Raw genomic sequence first — 20,096 nt, 5'->3', positions numbered from 1 at the left:
TCTGTAGATACACCTTAGAAGCACCCTACATACTCCCAGAGGTTCCCTGTACAGTACAAGGTGCTATGGTATCGCTTCTATCAGTTTCCCACGCACCAACATCGGGCCCTTGACACCGTCCGCCGATCAATGTTATGTTTACAGCTGTAGCCGCATACTGTACAACCCTAACCTAATCAAGAGAACCGGGTCTTTGTAAACACTGGCCGTGGGAGCTAGTATAGAGGATAATTAGGGTGGTTTTTGTGTTCACAGTGCTGGGTGTAGTGTTTTCGTTCTAGGAATTAACCGCCGGAAGCCCCTCCGGTTGTGTGAGGCGAGTTAGGGACGACTGACGATGTTTTAGATGTGAGTCTTGGGAGTACAGTGCTCACAACAAGTCAAAGTTTATTTTGTGGAGATGAATGTGGATTTTTGGGGCTGAAATGTAAACAATGTGATTAGTAAGCCCCTAGATTAGATCCAGTAGGCTAGATCACGTGAATTTGACAAAACATCGGCTTTTCACACTGCTTCATTTCCTCCTCGATGGTACATCTCCTCGATGGTGAATGTGAGCTAATCAACAATAAAGTGCATCTCATTTTCAACCTTCGCCTTGTCTGACATTTTGATGCGAGGCCTTGTCTACGAAGTCTGTATATACAGCACGAAAGCACCAGTACGGGTGTGCGATACCGTGCTTGTAGTGTGTAGTCTGTTTGACGTATCTGCTGGTTCCAACACAGCGAGAGCTTGCTGAACAGGTGTAGTAGACGGCAATGTTGCTTACACCAGGTTATAGCGTCATGTTTGTCATCTCCCTGGCAGTGGTGTTTATGAATGATCACCAAGTTACACTTAGCTTTGGATATCGAAACAACAATAATCTTAGGAAATTGTCTGATGTAAGGGTTTGATATTGAAAATCTGTTAAAAAGTAGTACATTTAATATCTAATTATATTGTATTTTTCCTTGTCAGCGTTTGGGATTACTAAAAATGAACCCCCAGCAGAATTTCCAGTTAAACTAATTCCCAACTAAAGTCAACTAATTTGAAACGAATGATCCCACCGTTGGAATACATGATTGACGCTAGAAATGATCTCAGACTGCTCAATGTGGTAAGCTGAAACATTAGGTCCACGGACGATGGGTTGACAAAAACTTATGGTACTGTACCGGTACTAATAGGAATGAGTATCAGCTTTAATACTTCTAACTCCCCATTGGTTATGGCGCCTACTGTACTGTAGTCTTGCTTGACTGTAATCTAGACACTAACATAGCTGAGTACGTACTCATACTGTCCGCGACTGGAACACGTTTGCGTCACTCGTCTCTGTACTCTGGCATGTGATAGATAAGAGAGAAGCGAAAATATTAAATACAGCATATTTTGTTTTTACAGAGAATATTATCGTTGTGGTTGTGTGTTTTGCCTGAGATCTGCACATCGACTGTCAGTCAAGTCTGTACAGTACAATGAACGTTGGGAGGTAGGGGACTCAAATTCGTGAACACTAGAGTCGGCTTATTGCAAGACACGAGACAGGATGTTGGCTGTAAAAACTTAATGGCACGAGGCTGTGGTTGGTCGATGTTGTCACGTGTTGGAGCTTGTTCGTGATATTCAGGTCACATGACTTGGACGAGATCCATATATGGTCCTCGATTAGGTGGTTCAAATTTGCTGGGCTCCGTTAAACAGTGTGATGAGAGGAAGGGCTCTGGAGAAAATGAACGAGTGCAAGCACAGTATAACTTGTACAGTATGTACTGTACTTGTGTAATTGTACTTGTATGACATAGGTGCCTGGCTGGTTCAACTCACTAAGTTGCATCAAAGCTCTCCCCACTGAAAAAGTATATAACAGAAGGATCTAAGAATCCACGTGATGACAAGTTTACCATTCACTTCAGCATTTTACGCTGTTTCAAACGGCATCAATTACTGGAATTACTGTACAAAACTCATTGGAACCTGGTCAGTCTAAGATGTATGGTGGAACTGGGACACTCTGAGCACTATAAAAAGTATCTATACACAACAGCTGATCCTTAGCAGTCTGGAGATTTACAATAGAGACCGCAAGTCCCTTGTGTCTCAATTGATAAGCAATAATGAGAGCTCTGCTACATTTGATAGAAACATATTGGGGTTCATTTGAAGGCACCATATTGGGGTTCACATTGATAATTCCCATGTTAAGATGATATTGTATCGTTAACTGTCATCAAAAGAGACAAAACCACAAGGACATGAAACGACACCTCCTGCATCGTACTTTACTTGAATGTTCTTGTATACCCCGTAGCTATTACTGTACTGTAGTTGAATTCCTTGTTCAATAGACTGTAATCAGTGCCAGCAACAAAACACAGAGTCCCATAGGAACACCAACCACAAGAAATGTATAGTAACTAAACCAATGACCGTGTGTGTAACAGGCGTTCTCGGCATTAACACCCCACCTGAGACACGTGTCGCGACGGTTAGGACCTGCGTGCCCCATATGGTTAGATCTGAGGTTATTTGTAATGTGTGGGGTTGCCGAGACGTGAAGTATCTGTATTGTACGATACCGATACCCACAGACAGTTGTCCAGGTTCCCGTCGATCATTAATCAAAATTGCCTGCAATTAATAATTATCATCGTGATTCCAACAAAGCCCGGGGTGGCTGAAAGCCGAAGGTACATACTGTACTGATATGCCAGTGCCTCACTGGGCCTCCAGATGTTGGCCCCCATTCTCAAGCCAACCTTGAGTTTGACGGCTCCTCCCAGCCGAGCTAACCGGTAGCCCCAGGTGACGCATAGTGCAATCAAGACTCAGGAGGAGAAAAGCAATTGTGTGGGGAGAAGCTGGGGAAGACACATGTTTATATAATTTAACGTCCAGACGGAGGACGAAAGCACGACACAATAACGGACGTGAGCACCTGTACAGCTTCTTGACTGTACCCAGTAGAGGCTCTATCCAACACTATCGTCACAAACCGTACGTCACCACCGACTGACACAACCACCTGCATCCAACGCATGCAGCAGCAGACGTAAATGGCCTTGCCTCTTGTTCCTCTTGTTCCTCCAGATTCCACCATTCCGTTGAATATCCACATTAGAGTTGGAGGAGGAGGAGAGACGGCAGGAAGTGCGTGAGTGCACCAGTCGGTAGAGCCTCATCTGAGTCCTTGGTTGTATCGTGAGCGGTGATTTATCATCATAAAGAATACCAAGCAACCGGAGCCTCTGCTACGCTGTCAGACGCCAAACAACATGCCTAAAATGCAGCTAAAATCGTACTTTTTTATTAGCGCCATCAGCAGGCCGAGCCTTGATGCTGACGCCCATCCGGTCGGCCAGAGCCATTCTTCACCTCCTCCGTTACACCCTGTTTTGACCCTCCGCCACCTCTCCGCTATTTCTCCGTTACACCGTCTGCATCTCCTCGTAAACGTCCGTTAGGTTGAGGTGTGTTTGCCATTGGGTTTGCCTTAGGGTTTCACCCTACAGAATGTTGGGGGTAAGTGGAGTGACAGCCCTTAGCTATACCGGGAGAGTTTGGAGGAGTATGACATCAACTCGAGTGATACACGGCTGAATTAGGACCACATAACCACTTCAATTGATCAATTGCCATTGCATCAATCCCCCCCAACATGGTGTGTCCCGCTCCCTCAACTTATCCCCATCTTTCCACTCACTGCTTACCCCACACCCTCATGCAGTCCCATGCAGAATACTACGCACTAGATCCGTATACCCGTAACTCGAAAAGCACTTGCCCCGCCTCCCTCTGTAAGCTCAGCTCTCTTAATATAAATACGTAGGGCTGTCCCACCTCAAACCATCACACTAACGAGTACTCCTCTACACAACAGCACACAATGACCATGACCACCGAACTCACTCTGGCCAACGGCCTCAAGGTCACCCAGCCCACTGGCCTCTTCATCAACGGCGAATTTGTGGCCGCCAAGGACGGAAAGACCTTTGCCACCGAGAACCCCACCACCGAAGAGGTTATCTGCCAGGTCGCCGAGGCCGACGAGGCCGACGTGGAGGCCGCCGTCGACGCTGCTTCCGCTGCCTTCAAGACCTGGGCCTTCAAGACCGCCCCCTCCGAGCGAGGCGTCCTGCTCAACAAGCTTGCCAACCTCATTGAGCGAGACCTCGACATTCTGGCCGCCATTGAGACCACAGATAACGGAAAGGTGTACGCCCACGCCAAGGGCGACGTTGGCCTCGTCGTCAAGGTCATCCGATACTACGCTGGATACGCCGACAAGATCTACGGAGACATCATCCAGGGCAACGACGGCCACTTCTCCTACACCCGAAAGGAGCCCATTGGTGTCTGTGGCCAGATCATCCCCTGGAACTTCCCCCTGCTCATGTGGGCTTGGAAGATTGGTCCCGCTCTTGCCACCGGTAACACCGTCATCCTTAAGTCCGCCGAGTCCACCCCTCTGTCAGCTCTTTATGCTGCTTCTCTCGTCAAGGAGGCTGGTTTCCCCCCTGGTGTTCTCAACATCCTCTCTGGTTACGGAAAGGTCGGTGCTGCCATGACTAACCACCCCAAGATCCGAAAGATTGCCTTCACCGGTTCCACCGCCACCGGTAAGCAGGTGCTCAAGTCCGCCGCCCTTTCCAACCTCAAGAAGATCACCCTGGAGCTTGGTGGAAAGTCCCCCAACATCATCTTTGACGATGCCAACATTGAGAACGCCCTGTCCTGGTCCGCTCTCGGTATCTTCTTCAACTCTGGTGAGGTCTGCTGCGCTGGATCTCGACTCTACGTCCAGGAGGGCATCTACGACAAGGTCGTGGAGGCCTTCAAGAAGAAGGCCGACGAGGTTGTTGTTGGCGACCCCTTCAACTCCGACACCTTCCAGGGTGCTCAGACCTCCAAGCTCCAGTTTGACCGAGTCATGGGCTTCATTGAGGCTGGAAAGGCCGAGGGAGCTACCCTGCTGACCGGAGGCTGCCGAGCCCAGGACAAGGGATACTTCATCCGACCTACCGTCTTCACCGACGTCAAGCCCGATATGAAGATTGTCCAGGAGGAGATTTTTGGTCCCGTTGTGTGTGTCACCAAGTTCAAGACCGTCGATGAGGTGCTTGCTCTGGCCAACGACACCGAGTACGGTCTTGCTGCTGGTGTGCACACCCAGGATATCTCCAAGGCTCACTACGTGGCCGAGAACCTGCACGCCGGAACCGTCTGGATCAACTGCTACAACTCCTTCCACGAGGCCGTTCCCTTCGGCGGCTTCAACCAGTCCGGTTTCGGCAAGGAGATGGGTAAGGACGGTCTGGACAACTACATTCAGACCAAGGCTGTCCGAATCATGCTGGACCAGGCCAAGCTTGCTTAAGTGGGGGGCATTTGTGCAAAGACTCTAGTGTTATGATTGAATGAATAAATATATGACTGTAAAGGAGAGAAACTTGAAAGGAGACGAGAGGTACGACTTGTAGTGGCGTACAAGTGGCTTTATAATATCTATTGTATCTTTGGAATGGGGTGATTTTGATATGGATAGAGTTGATACGGCACTCGTACAAATGAGATGTAAGTAGAGAAATTACATTCTGTGATGCACAATGTGACGATATCACAGTGTGGAAATATATACAACTACTGTAGAGTTCTTGTACTGGTAGCTGGAAACATAAATACATACTGCACACCTGCTCATCTCACAGCTGGCAACGGGTCGGGTTTTTTAAAGATCCGTGACTGAATGTGCAATTAAACGGAGTATGATAGATGACTATTACAGTTGGGAGTTTAGTTGGAACGATTGTTTACATATGGGACGTGTGTTTACAGATTGCGTTGTATAATTACTGTAGTATGCAGTATGTACTGTATTGACCTTTGTATACACACGAGACTGAATATCGTGCTCTTCAGAAGCGATAGATATGGAGAATGAATGGAGATTGAAAGTACAATGCAACTCGCTCCAGTTCAAATCACTCACTACTTTACGAATCAAAATCGGATGGGACTAAAGGCCCAGAATTTATTAAATCAAGAGGTTCTATATTTCACCTAATCCTCTTTAAAACTAGATAAAAGGTTTGATCAGATTCCTCCATGTTTTTCCATGCGTCATAGCGTGAGTCTCTTGACCGAAATTGGGATTCTGGAATCTCTCCACATTGCCCTAAACAACTCAAACGGACACAGCTAGGCAAGCGGTTCTCGTTGTGGACATATCTCTGTTAGCTGTCTTGTGATAGGTCTGCTTATCAGCTCTGCATCCCTGCAGGCTATATAAGGCACATTCCGTCTTGAGAATGACCCAGGATGAACTGGTCTGATTCTGACGAGAAAAGTAAGAGCCAAGGGGGGTTTATATATTGTTGGTCTAGCTAATTATACAGTTTATTAGACATGGTTAGTGACAAAACATATGCATCAGATATTCATCACATATGCAGACCATCCATTAAGATGCATATCCTGAAAGAAGGGAATCGGATAGAACTCCCTAGAAGAGGATGACTTACAGTGAAAACAATAAATAAAAAAAGACTCGTTGAATCAATTAAGAAAAAGCTTGAATAAAAAGGAGTTTGTCTCATCGATACTACTTCCCTTCCACCTATTTCTCACTCTTTTTAATCTCAATTTCACCTTGCCTATATCAGTGCATATACGATGAGCTTATTTCCTTAGCCTGAAAAATCATAATCCGGAGGAAGACTGAAGAACATACTGACAGTCACGAGCCGCCTTTAACCGGCTATATATGGACTTGGAACATATCAAGTCCCATTTATAACCAAATTCATGACATATCTCATCTTCTCTCCTAGATGGGTTCTTAGGTGTTGTTTACAATACATACCGACTATACCACATTGTGGAATACGTCATGATACTGTAGATCCAAAATAGCTCATTATTCATTCAATTCAGCATAATATTACAAGTACAGGTGTATATCAGTTTATATATCGTGTCATTTTCGTCAGTTTAATGTCCAAACAGTCGAGCAATGAGGTACCAAGTGGCGCCAATGCCTCGGAAACAAGATAGGGCTGCAACCGACCACAGAACCACTCGTAGATAAATCTCGGTTCGCACATCAGTCGGGCCTCCCACTGCTTCACAGGTGCCTGGATCTTGTCGCGTCTCAAGCACGTGCCGAATACCTCGTCGAACGAATCTCAAGGCAGGAGCAACAGCAGCAGCTCCAGCTCCAGCAGGAGCAGCAGCACCCGCGGCCTGAGCAGGGTCAGTAGACACAATACTCAGGCCTCCAGCGTTCAGAACAACTGCAATGACCACAAAGTTAGTAAGCATCCAGAAAAGCACGACGGACGACCGCACCAGTGCATAATAGTCCGTCTCCTTGTCTTCCTTACTGGGTTGTCGCTTCTCCTCCTTGACCACCTGCTGCAGCGTGTTGATTTCGTTCATGTAACTGGAATCAATGTCCAGCTCTTGGGTGGGAATGTCAACCTCCAGCTTACCAGCCTGGTTTGTTTTGGCCACACCAAGATCCATCTTCTGCGCAGTGTCTCCCTTGGTTCCCCAGGAAATATCGTGGATGTTGCAGAAGGCATAAACGTTGAGCACGTTGATGTAACTGGGCGAAATGAGCAGGTATTGCAGGAAGGAGGTGAACATGTGCCAGGGCTCAAAGTAAAGGAAAGACATGAGAAAGTAGAGAGCGTAGGTTGAACACAGAGACACAACCAGGTCTCGGAACGTGGCGTTGGTAAACACCAACGAGAGAGTCAGCTTACCTCCATTCGAACATAACGCATAGGAAACAGCCTTGACGGAAATGTAAATGGCAGCAAAAATTAGATACGCCATCAGCACCGCAAAGAAACAAACAACCACGGTGTAGAAGGCCTGCGTACCCGTGGGCCGGTTTCCGAATGCGAGAACAAAAGTGGCCACAATGCAGCAACAGTAGAGCCACAGAAAGACGACTCCAAGCACGTTTCCAGGAGCAAAATGCATGCTGGGGTCTCCAAGAGCCGAAGTGAGAATTCGGAACACCAGAAAGAAGTTGCCAATCGCGAACCACGAGAACAGCATCTGGAACGTCTGGTAGATGAACTCCAGATGGAAGAATAGCTTTCGGCCAATCGAGTGGGATGACCGCCAAATCTGGTAAAAGTGAGCAGATGAGTAGATAGCTGCAAAGAAGGATCCGTTTAGCCATCGTCGTCGTTGCATAACCAGCTCGGACAGATGGTCGGGCACATCAGTCTCAGCCGAAGAAGATTTCACGTACTTCAGTTTCCACGAGCAGTTCTTCTTGGCCACAAGTTCGAAACACAGAATTCGATCCTCGGCCAGGTACATGTTTGCTGTGAAAATACCTGCTCCAGAGTCATGCAGAGTCTCTCCCTTAAAATAGGAGGCTAGAGGACCAACACCGTTGACGTCGTTCTGAAGAGCCGTGTATCTGTAAGCAGAAAAGGCTCCTGGAAGCACGGAAATAAATCCAAACACGGATTCAAGCGGCTTGTCGAGAATGTTACTCATCTTATACTCAAAGTTCTGGGCAGCTACCAGCGGGTTGAGAAGCTGCTTGCCACCCTTGCCAAGCATTGCCTTGATCTCTCCACAGGCGCCGCCAACATCAGCATGGCTATCAAAGGCCTTCCACAGATGGTAAATGGAGTCGTGACCGGGCTGGGTTCCTGCATCCAGCAGAATACACACGTTAGGGTTTAGAACGGGCCCAAACGCCTGGAAAAACCACCGGTGCGAGTTGATCTTCTTCTGGTTTTTTTCCTTGAGACAGAAGACCATCTGAATGGGGATTGTCTTTTCTGTCGTCAGCTTGACACTCTTGTCGACGCTGGAAATGCCCACCATGGTCGTGTACTCGTAAATATGCGCCGCCACGGGTTGGTCGTTAACGATATTCTTGGCGAATCCGTCCTGGTAGACTCCCAGAGCCGCCATCAAGGCCCGCGCTCGGGGGTTGATCTTTTCTCGACCGTCAGAAACGACACAGACAACGACCTTCTTCCATGCGTCCTTACCCCACACCTTGGACCGCGTCCTCGTCGTCAGGTGCTTGATGTTCTTAAATACACCCTGCAGGGTCCGGCCCAGCAGGATATCATCCTCATTGTACATGGTAACCACAATGAACAGCTCCGTCTGTCGGGGCTGCTGGTAGCACTTTTGCCGCAGCGTGAACTGGTTGGGCACAAACTCCGACGGGTCGCAAGTGGCGGCAGAGTACCGCATGTGCGTGAACTCTCGTTCCCGTCGAGGCTCGGGGTACTTGGAAAGCAGCTTTTTGGACACGGGACAATCGAGCACCAGATTGCCTCGGAAGAGTCGCACTCGCTTGATGGTTTTTCGTCGGCGAGGCTGGACGTCTGGAGGAGGCACATGAGCTCCAAACGCACTGGGCTCCTCGATGGTTTCGTCGTCATCATCATCATCGTCGTCGTCGTCATCGTCACCAGACTCAAACGACCTGCGCGAGCCAGCAAACGAGTCGGGCATCTGCACGGGAGGCTCCTCTTCCTCACTGTCCTCGTAGGTGTTGAGGGCATACGTATCTCCGGCAATAGGGAAGGGGACAAAGTTGTCGAGGTCTGCCTCGTCGTTGACGTAGCTGCCGTTGTCAAAAACGCCCAGTGAGTGGTGCTGTTGCTGGCCGTAAGGCTTGAGCAGGTACGAGTCTCCCTCCTCGGGCACAAACGGGGCAGGATCATGCTGGTAAGAGTTTTGTTGGTACAGGTTTGCTCCTCCAACAGCAGGAATGGCATTGTTTTCGTAAAAGTGTGCGTCGGGAGCAGGCGCATACGGATCGGGGCCGTAGGGATCAGCTGGTGGCACGCCTGTACCGGCTCCATAGTATGATGTGTCTTGGGTTAAGGGGTCATTTTGATGAGCGGAGTGGCCGAGATCATGATGGTCGTCAGCTCCAGGCTGCTCGGTGAAGTCCAACGGGGCAGTTGGTGCAGAAGAGTGAACACCGTTGTGATATGGGTTCGGCGGCAACGGGGGGGCTGGAGTGGCGGGAGCATAGTTGTTGTTACCGGGTGCACTGAAGCCGTAGTGATCTGCGAGCTCTTCGGTAGGGTGGCCACCGTGGGGGGTAGGAGCAGGGTGTGGAGTAGCGAACCGATCTGTGAGATGATCGTGGGACCGGTTGTCGTTTGCGTAGTAGCGTTCCGTCATTTCTGAGTTAGCTGGGAAGGCGGTAGTAACGACAACAACAGTTATGTACCAGTGAGACAGAACTGATCTGTTCGACCCAGTGGTTGTGTAATATCAGTGCACAGGCTCCTATGGCCATATCTGTGTGTCGTGGTGCCATCGCAGTCTAGTCTGCCAGTCAAGATCACCAGCCATGTTGGACCAGCCATGTTGGCACAACACGTCTTTCCAGTCGGATCTGCGCCCCGAATATCCCATATCTCATACTCACCGTCATACGGATTGCGACTCATGTTGAGAACGAGAGCGTCTGCCGTCCAAGGTCCTTTCTTAGGTTGTCTGTTTGCTGTCTGTGCCTTGTCCAGGGGTCGGGAGAAATAATAATTAATCTTCTGGTTGATCAGAAGTGAGTGGAGAGTAGACAAGTGAGTAGTAGTCCTGTCAGAAAGTCGAGTGGCAAAGTAAAAGCCGACTCTTAAGTGAAATCTCGTGAAAATGGACGACTATGCCTCAGATCAGACAAACAACGCGCCCCTTAAAACGTCAAATGACTAGTTCTGTGGCAGTGTCGTCGTGAGGTTTTCAGTCTCGTACAGTTCTCCTGCAGCCGCATCAGGTAGTGTATAAATAGTGACGTGTCAGCGGAAGGGGAATGGAAAGAGAGGAGCGAGAAACGACGGGTTACAACAGAGCAGATGTGGCGGGAGATGTACAAAGTCTCCGCAGAACCCGGCCTATACTCTACAACTTCACCAACTGTACCCACTTCTCCAAACTCACCCTGCACACCTATACTCCAACTCTATTTCGCGTATGTGTGATGTACATGCATATACTTCTACAGGGGCTATTAATAGCAGGGGCGGTACACTAACAACGACGACCAAACTAAATGGCCGTAGAAAATAGAACTTGCCCTAGGGGCTGTACGCAGCGCTATTGGAACAGGAGTATTTATCCTTTAGCTGCAGAAAGTCACGTGGCCAGGCTCTAATGCAAGCACTGACAGGGCAGGGAGTAAATTACACCACATTGTATATGGGGACCATGGTGTCACAGCATCACTCACTCACTCACCCCTATTCTTTTAGCCCCACAAATAGTTTCATTTCATGCACACAGGGGGCGTGTCTTGTTTCCGATTCGGGCTAAATGACTAGGGTTTTTTCGAGTGGGGGTCTATGACGTAATTGACATGGGGTGGTGGGGGTGTGTTATAGGGACAGAAGGAGGTTCCAAAGACGTGTAGTTGGTGAGAAGTGAGGACGCCATTGACTATATAATGATATGAACGCGATTTTGGTCGTTTTAAAATTTTCGAATCATCTTAAAGTTTTGGTTGACCCAGTTAGGAGTTTTGTTAAGAAAAATATTGTGCTGGGGGTCCTTTTTCGGGCTCGCAGAAATACTGGAGAGTTGGGGATTGAATAAAATAGTAGAGAGTTACCAACTTCTTAATGAAATCCAAGATTGGTTAAAATTTAACAGAACTTATAATGTATTTAATACATTTTAGTTCATTATACTAAGTGAATTTTGTTAGGACAATAATTGAAAATTACTTGAAACTTTATGCGGAAATTACAGTGAGTACAATAGATGCTCCAAATTTCACGTTCAAACCATTGAGACTTTCATTATCGCTAGTAGATCTGAAATAATCACAGAGAACCACATTCACTCCGTTACCGCACTACTATAATATACAGCTGGTCAGAAAGCTGTGACGAGTTCAGATCTTTGAAAGGGAGTGAACATACAGATGCAGCCACTTAGCCTGACAGAAAAGTCCTACAACGTCCCGCCTTGACCCACTTTGTCCGCCTTATCACAATTTCACTATTGACTAAAACCACTATAACCGTCTCAATAGCGCGCCCTTAGTCTCTCAGCTGATAGTAATGTGGGGCAAGTGTGTCTTAGCAGGTCTAGATGTTGTCTCTAATGGGTTAACATGCTAGACCCTCTGATTTCTATATAATGGCCACCTTTGCCGGTGCCAAAAAACTAGTATCATAATCGTTCATCATGACCTACTTCATCATCCACACTCTTCATGTGATTTCATGGCACTCCAACGAACATGGAGCCACAACCAAGCGTGAACAGACATACCACAGCTTGAGAATTCCTACAGACCCAGGCTGGAAGACGGACGAAGACTGTTTGCAGTATCTCAAGATCACGTGCACCGGGATCAACGTCTATGGAAACTACAAGCTCAAGCGGCAAACGTCTCCTGTACTTTACGACTTGGAGGGTCAGTTGTGGCCCCAAGTGAACGAAAGGGGACTTCTTGGAAGTGCTTCCAATCCCGTGTATCTGATTGAGCAGATGGAACGAAATACATCTGGCATTAATAAGCGACTTGACGTGATTTCCGCCCAGGTCGAGAGTCTGGCTAGAGAGGTGGCTCTTAGCAACAAATTGATGCTTGATCTTGTTCAGAAGATGGATCCTTTCGTGCTAGTTGAAGGGGAACAGACAAAATAACAATACCATTTGCCAATTACTGGTGAGTTCCTTGCCGATTGAGCCTTTACTGATGAGCTCTTCTTCTCCTACTCTTATTATAATCGATCTAATCTGATAAGATAAAGTATGTAGAGTAGATCAGACAGGTCTCAGATAAGAACCCAATAAACTAGAGTCAGTTACTATTTACATATATATATACAAGATGGGTTGTTAGCATGTGCGAGCTTACTCCCATCCATCGAGCCAGCGTTTCTTCCAGTTGGCACAATCGAACACAGGCTTGCCAATCTTGACATTGACCTCGTTGTGCGCCTTGCAAAGCCACTTGCTCAAAATGTCCTTGCTGTCAACCTCCGGAGGAGACATTTTGATCCACTTTTGGAAATCGGACGCACAGAACCAGCAGGGATAGACCCGCGAAAATATGCCCATAAAATCGGTCATCTCCTTCTTCTGGGTCTCAGACGGATTGTCAGGGTACTGGGCAGCCATGGTGTGCAAGAACGTCCATGTGGCTCGTCCAAGAACCTCCACGTCGGCAGGGTCGTCTCGGTATCCCTTGGGTGCCTCCTCCTTCTTCTTCTGGGCCTGCATTGCGCCAAACATGGCTGCCATGCTGCCTCCCTTGCCACCTCCTCCCATAGCGGCCTGGAAGTCCTTTAAGGAGTTGCAAGACCGGCAGATCTTGCCATTTTCATCCAGCTTCACCATTTTGCCGTTGATCTCGACGGTAGCGTGAGGAGCGCCCCAGATTTTGTTCTTGTCGACAGTTTCGGTAGTCGTAGCAGTATTGCTCATTGTGTGCTGAGTGATGTTACTGTAGTGGTGAGATCATGTCATGATTCAGCTGGCGCCTGAGAGCTGCACCGTGCTCTTGATCTAACCCTAACCCTATGGAAAGAAGCGGGTGTGTAATTGGTGTATCTGGACTTGTAGTAAGGATTGATTGTAGAGTGATAAGGCGAATAAAAGTTTGAAGAGATACGAGAATGAAATACCGTGTTGGTAGCATGACTTTTGCCGCTATGAATCCGCTTTTCCACTTTCCAACCACATTCACGTGAGTTAGTTATGAAATTTGTTTAAGTGAGCGCTAGGAGTGATAACTAATCAGTTGTAACTTTAGTCAGATAACTGGGGGCTTAAGTGCTATTCAAGGAAGCTGCAAACACATGAGCCGTTCCACCATTCTCTTTGTATTTTTCAATTTCAGCAAACGGTGATCTGATCAGGATATAGATGACCTGAAATAACCTTGTGATTCTCTTCTCTTCACTCCAGGCTCCTTGGTTCATGTTCTCACTTGTCTTGAGAGCACTCCAATCCACTCTCCGATGAGAATACGACTTTCTGCAAAATTTATTATTACAAGAGTATCCAAAAAGTGGACCAATCGACTCATAGTTTCACGCTGATTCGAACGACACCGCTTGTAGAGAATTGTAACTAACAACGCAATATATACCTGAAATGTCTACTTGCTACACTGTAGGCGGAGCGAAGCACTGCTAGTTGAAGATGGTTTGTTAGGAGTACTACAGTACTGGTACAATTATGTACTGTACTGCCAATGATATAAATAGAACTAATATTATTATATACCGTACAGCACTATGGATAGCAAGCAATACTGACCTCGAATCACCCTCGGGAGAATTATTTGGTACAAGTAAATTTGAGGGGCCAATTAGAAAGGTCTCCAGGCCACCTCTCCACGCTGTACAGTAATCGTCTGGAGACACTCTATAGTACAGTACTGTAAATAACTCAGATACCTGATTGTTGATGATGGAATTGGGCGACGAGATAAGGGTACTACGGCTAGTTGCAATCCGGTCTCTTATCAGTCGAGACTGAATGAGAGGTCCAGACAGAGAACAGAATGTAGAGTTCAGGTGAAGTCAGATGTACGACGGGTGCGACTACGACAGGTGCGACTTGTATGGGACCAGACAATTCTGCGCAAATCTGCACAAATCTGCACAAATCTGCACAATTCTGCGCAAATCTGCACATGGTGGCTTGACAAGCGAACAGTGATAAATTGGCGCTGAATTTATCAAGTCGTAGGAGCAGATACTGTCACGTTCAACTGTTCTGAAGCATTTACCTTCAACTCAACTTGGGTCTAAAAATGGAAACACCTTCCTGGACATTTGCATTTGGTTGCGTCCAGAAAATGAGAGCATTACTGTGAACGAACCTCGGCCGGACTCGCCAGACTTGGTAGAATCCCATTGTACTTCACCACCACGTGACAAGGCAGACTGGGACACCATAGCTCCAGCATCTTTGTTATTATTGTTACTACTCGAACGTACTGTAGATTTTCGAATTTAATGTGCTCGTATAGCTCCAGTAAGTTAGACAAACTCCTGCAAGGCTCTCTCTTTTCTGTGCTTATCCAGAACTATCTTCAACTCAAAATCTCACCGAAGGACGTCAGAGATGTGCATGTTACTGACTCGGTAGTTACGTACAGAAGAAACGGCAGTTGAGGAACTTGTCAAGTCATACGGCCGTGATTGGGTGGTTACGTCACTCGGACATTTCGGTCCACCCATTATTGGAGTAGTAGGTCAGCCTCGCAACAAGCCGTGTGATCATGCATGGTGACGTATAGCGAGGGTCAATTTTTGGCATTTGCAGTATGAATAGCTACTGGTAAAATACGACACTTGACCAAGGGAAGAACTCTGTCCTACTCTGCTTGTCCGTATCCCTGCCTGGACTGTCAAACATCGGTACCATATAACTCTCTGGTTCGTCACGTTGGCGAGGCGCAGTATCTCCATCAGTTTATTTATAGACCTTCTTTGTTAGTCCGCATAGGTTCGTTGGTGCACCAGCAGCCGTTGATCCCCGCTACAGATGGTATGCGTGAGAATCAGACTCTATTTTGCCACCAAGGACTACGTGTTTGCGGTGGACGAGAAGAACGGGCTGAGTTTGGCCGTGCAGATACGACGCCCACCAACATGGCTCACCAGGAGGTACAAGAATGGGCCGTTTTCCCGGCGGTATGAATCATCAACAATTCGACATGTCCAACTACAACGGGTGAGTAACCGAGTTCTGGAGCACGATTCAGAACTAATTGAGGTTCCAGTTACTTGATCGAATTGATCAATTCCTTGATCACGAGGTCGTTCGAACTTATCGTCAAAACTGATGTTCTGGAAACACAGACCTCTCCGGCTTGTTCATAGAACTCTTCAGCTTGTTCATGGAACTTCTGGGTAGACATCTGGATAGGTCTTTGATACCTGTATAGACCACCTGGGTTCTGTCACCCCAGACGTTGCAACCCTTCATCCCTGAATCGCCATGCTAACCCAGCGACTTAGGAAGAACAAACCCCTACTCTCTCACAGATAGCAACCCTTACTCCAATCCAGCTGGAGCCAACTCGTACGAGATGGAGGCTGTCGGTGAGAACCCCTACGAGTCCAGGGCGGATATCAGCGAGGCTTCCACAAAGGAGGTTTCCGTCTATGGCACTAACAATGATGTCGCTGACTTCTTTGACGAGGTGGACGAAATCAAAAAAATAGTTCGACGATACGACCAAAATATCGATACCATCGAGTCGTTGCACAAGCAGGCCCTCAGCGAGATCAGTGGGGAACAGGAGACGTACACTCGAGAACAGATTGGGTCGCTCGCAAACGAAACTTCTGCCCTATCACAGTCTCTCAAGGACAGAATCAAGTCTCTGCAATCTCGATCTACACGAGATTCCACTAAGAAGACACAAGCCGAGAATCTCAAGCGACAATTCATGAACGCTATCCAGCGGTACCAGACGGTCGAGGCTACTTTCCGACAAAAGTACAGAGAGCAGGCTGAGCGACAGTTCCGAATAGTGCGTCCTGAAGCCACCGACGCCGAAGTCAAGGCTGCTATTGAAGATGTTCAGGGCGAGCAAATCTTCTCTCAAGCTCTCAGGACGTCCAACCGACGAGGAGAGGCCCAGACAGCTCTATCAGAGGTTCAGACTCGACACAGGGAGATCCAGAAAATTGAGCAGACCATGGCAGAGCTGGCACAGCTGTTCCATGACATGGAGCTGCTTGTGGCCGAGCAGGAGGCTCCCGTGCAGCACGTTGAGAAGCACACAGAGCAGGTTCAGGTAGATGTGGAGCAGGGTATGGGACATACCAGCAAGGCTGTTGTGTTTGCTCGTGCTGCTCGAAAGAAGAAGTGGTGGTGTCTTCTCATTTGTCTCATCATTATCATTCTCGCTGTGTGCATTCCTGTGGGAATTTGGGCTTCCAACAACAACAAGAAGGACTAGTCATCGCAGACACGGTTATCACTGGCAAGGCAGGGAAAGGCCAGTTATATCAATCAGTAATATCAGTAATATCAACATCAAGAACATCAGCATGATCAGAAATTCAGTACATCACCATTAATAAATATTCATCAGTAACATACAAGTATCTGAAAGGGTGTTACAATATCATCTAACAGAGTATGGGGAAATTGACTCCTTCCCTATATCTATGTTTAATTAGTTGGGATACTTGTTAAGGTAGATGTTGAGCTAGGGGTACCAATATCCAGGATATCAAAATCGAAGCAACAAAAAAACAACCTTTTCGTATACTAATAATCAAGATCCTTAACTATTTTGTTTCAAAAATACGCACTTGCACTACAAAAATCTTGTGTTATTGTAAATTATGTTCTATTTCTCTGAGTTCCCAGCTGAGAACGTTAGTTAAACAATACTTGTGAATATCCACGCTTAACTATCAGTACAGTACTGTATCGGTATTGTTCTGTACATGAACAATCCACCCATTGAGACTAATATGCAAAACTCTCTCGCCAGTTGCCAACAGTGTACTTCTGAAGATGATAGAGACATGATGAGATGGGATTTCTATGTAGTTTTTCACTTTTAATGATACCATTTGATTCCAGCTGAGATCAGACAAGTCGGGCCTATACTTGCAGTCTGTAGCGTTCTGTTGAGTCTAGCTCGATTATCGCAACTGAGTTTCGACGCCTGAAAATGAGTCTGGGGAGTCAAACTTACCACTTGTACTTGTACTGTGATTTGGAGAATATTTCTTAAGGAAAGTGATCATCTCTCACTTATCTAAATATTGCTGTAGAAATGACGGAATCGCGATGACTAAGCCACATGTGCCGCTCTGTATCCCTGTATTGTAGCCACAGCTGCGCGGTAGCACCAGCATAAACTCCACCCTACCAAATCACCACGCATGAGCGATGCAACCATGATAGGCTACAGCAGACATCTTCATCTAACCAACGAACGAACCAACCAACCAACCAACACAACAGTCATGTCGGGAACAGTATTAGGCAAGAAGGCGCCCGTTCTGGGGCTTCCGCAGGAGGTGTTTGCCGAGATCTGCTCGTCGCTAGACGTGGCGTCGCTCGAAAACCTCGTACTAGTGTGCCAGCAGTGGACCGAGTGGATGAAGGACGACTTTGTGTGGCGAACGTGTTTCCAGCGGGTCTTTGGGGTGTCTGAGGGCGAATTTGGCTGGATGGGCGGCGAACCCACGTCATGGAGACGCGAATACTGCAACCGAATGCTCACTCTGTACCGATGGAGCCGAAAACGGGCAGCCGCCAACAGAACAGCAGTATGCTACCGACCAAGAGAAACAGTCACCAACATGCGATGTTTCTGGGACCACGGCATCGGAATGATCGCATATCCACATTCTGGCCTTCTTACAGTGTTTGATCTCTCCACTCTGAAGGCACACAAGCCTAGTATCCATATTGGACGCAGCATGGGTCCTATTGTGGGACTCATTTGCTCGTCCATGAGTCCCTACGGCTTTCTGCACGCCACCGACGCCAATCTCGACGTGCTGCTGCTTTCAAACAGTTGCAAAAAACGTGTAACTATGAAATTTGCTACGTCCCAGGTCCATGAAGCACCCATAGTGCAATGCTGGATGACCCAAACGGCATCTCCCAAGGTCTGCCAGGGCCCCGACGGCAAGGTGGGTGCTCTGAGTATTGACAACGCCGGCTGGGTGGCAAATTGGGAGCTTGGAGGAGGTAAGTTGGTCGGTAAAATGCTCCTTCCGGTTTCGGATGTCACTACGGGCCATACGGGAATCGTTCTGGACCTCTTCAGCGACGGTAAGGATGTTTTTATTGTTGTGGGTCGGCCAGTCAAACAGATTGTAGAGATTTACAAGTGGGATGGTCAGAGTGCTGATGTTGCGGAGGAGGTTGAGGTGGAACCCATTTCTGAGGCAGAGAACAAACCAGTCCGACTACCCCCAAATATCACCCTGATAACGACCATCTCGTCCAAGGTGGACCATCTGCAATACCTGACTCAGTTTGACGAAAAGTCGGGCATGTACATAATTACCCTGGGAGGAATGAAGGTGTACACGATGGATGCAAAGACAGGAAACACGTCGACTTTGACAGTGCCTTCCGAAGGCGAGGACGGCATATGTGTTATTGACGTTACCAGCGGATCAGTTATCAAACATGTCGCTGTTGCTACTCATCGAGGAGCTATCCATGTCTTCAATCTCAAGTCGTCCGACTTTGTCTACACCATTGATATGAACCAGTACGGCAATGTGATTGCTGGAAGTGGTACCACCGTCAGCGATTCACAGCAGGTGTCTATTGGAACTGTTGCTTTGAACGCTGCCGTGCTGGTGACGGTGACAGACTCGTCCATCATTTCCGTTTTTGATGTCCTGAGCGGTTCTCATCTGCGAACATTTGTGCCAGAGTCGCATCGAGGATTCAAACAGAATCGCGACGCTTTTGGCACGCGATGGGCCCCTCTGTGTACAGATCTGTCCATTGATCCGCTGTCTACATCTCATAGAGGCGTCATGGCGTGTGGAGTGTGCATTGAGTCTTTTGAGCAGATTTTGCCGGACGGAAACTCGCGTCGACAGGCAAAACGAAGCAGCAAAAAGAAGACCATTGCCAGAGGTCTGTCTCAGGCTGAAATGCTCTCTATCCAGCGAGCTGAAATCAACGACCAAATCAGCACGGGTGTTGAGAAGATTAAGGAAGACAAGCAGGAGGTGGAGAAACGAGAAAAAATTGTGCAAAAGTATAACGGAAGCCGAAACGGCAGTATGGGATCATTCTCTGGAGGCGAGCGTTTGTCTGAAGAGGAACAGCTGAAGCTGGCACTACTAATGTCTCAAGACAACAACGTCATCAGAGAGGACGAGGAGGAAGCTCTAGCCAGGGCTCTGGAGGCTTCGTTATTAGAAGCACAGAATTCATCTGCGGGTAACGAATCATTCTCCGAAGAGCCGTATGAGAATGGATTTGAAGGAGAAGAGGAGGATTACCATGATGACTACCAGGGAGACTATGAGGAGGAGGACGAGGATCTCAAGTATGCTCTGGAGCTGTCCTTAGCTGAAGAGGCCTCCAGGAACCATCAGTGACAAAGTCATGACCCAAAACACAAAACAGAAGAACTA

At 47.6% G+C, this 20,096-nt stretch overlaps 6 protein-coding genes across 6 annotated transcripts; 4 read left to right on the top strand and 2 right to left on the bottom strand.

The window, feature by feature from the left end:
• Window positions 1–3,874: 3,874 nt before the first annotated feature.
• Window positions 3,875–5,365, top strand: YALI1_D34353g (uncharacterized protein; the record flags this gene model as incomplete). Its single annotated transcript, XM_066094293.2, has 1 exon — window positions 3,875–5,365. One exon carries the CDS (start codon window positions 3,875–3,877, stop codon window positions 5,363–5,365), a length of 1,491 nt encoding a protein of 496 aa, XP_065950365.1.
• A 1,613-nt stretch (window positions 5,366–6,978) lies between these two features.
• On the bottom strand, window positions 6,979–10,442 carry YALI1_D34288g (uncharacterized protein; the record flags this gene model as incomplete). The annotated part of the gene is made up of 2 exons (XM_503296.2): window positions 6,979–10,172; window positions 10,421–10,442. The coding sequence occupies 2 exons, from the start codon at window positions 10,440–10,442 to the stop codon at window positions 6,979–6,981; spliced, it is 3,216 nt and encodes a 1,071-aa protein (XP_503296.2).
• Window positions 10,443–12,177: 1,735 nt separating this feature from the next.
• YALI1_D34270g (uncharacterized protein) lies at window positions 12,178–12,642 on the top strand (the record flags this gene model as incomplete). The annotated part of the gene is made up of 1 exon (XM_503295.2): window positions 12,178–12,642. The coding sequence occupies one exon, from the start codon at window positions 12,178–12,180 to the stop codon at window positions 12,640–12,642; it is 465 nt and encodes a 154-aa protein (XP_503295.2).
• Window positions 12,643–12,852: 210 nt separating this feature from the next.
• YALI1_D34258g (uncharacterized protein) lies at window positions 12,853–13,425 on the bottom strand (the record flags this gene model as incomplete). Its single annotated transcript, XM_503294.2, has 1 exon — window positions 12,853–13,425. The coding sequence occupies one exon, from the start codon at window positions 13,423–13,425 to the stop codon at window positions 12,853–12,855; it is 573 nt and encodes a 190-aa protein (XP_503294.1).
• Window positions 13,426–15,670: 2,245 nt separating this feature from the next.
• YALI1_D34232g (uncharacterized protein) lies at window positions 15,671–16,924 on the top strand (the record flags this gene model as incomplete). The annotated part of the gene is made up of 2 exons (XM_503293.3): window positions 15,671–15,687; window positions 15,967–16,924. 2 exons carry the CDS (start codon window positions 15,671–15,673, stop codon window positions 16,922–16,924), a joined length of 975 nt encoding a protein of 324 aa, XP_503293.3.
• A 940-nt stretch (window positions 16,925–17,864) lies between these two features.
• Window positions 17,865–20,060, top strand: YALI1_D34213g (uncharacterized protein; the record flags this gene model as incomplete). Its single annotated transcript, XM_503292.2, has 1 exon — window positions 17,865–20,060. One exon carries the CDS (start codon window positions 17,865–17,867, stop codon window positions 20,058–20,060), a length of 2,196 nt encoding a protein of 731 aa, XP_503292.2.
• Window positions 20,061–20,096: the final 36 nt, after the last annotated feature.

Source organism: Yarrowia lipolytica, chromosome 1D (genome assembly GCF_001761485.1).
Source record: "Yarrowia lipolytica chromosome 1D, complete sequence".
Classification (NCBI taxonomy): Eukaryota; Fungi; Ascomycota; class Dipodascomycetes; order Dipodascales; genus Yarrowia; species Yarrowia lipolytica.
The sequence above is the reverse complement of the archived record's forward strand: the minus strand, read 5'-3'. Positions and strand labels throughout refer to the sequence as shown.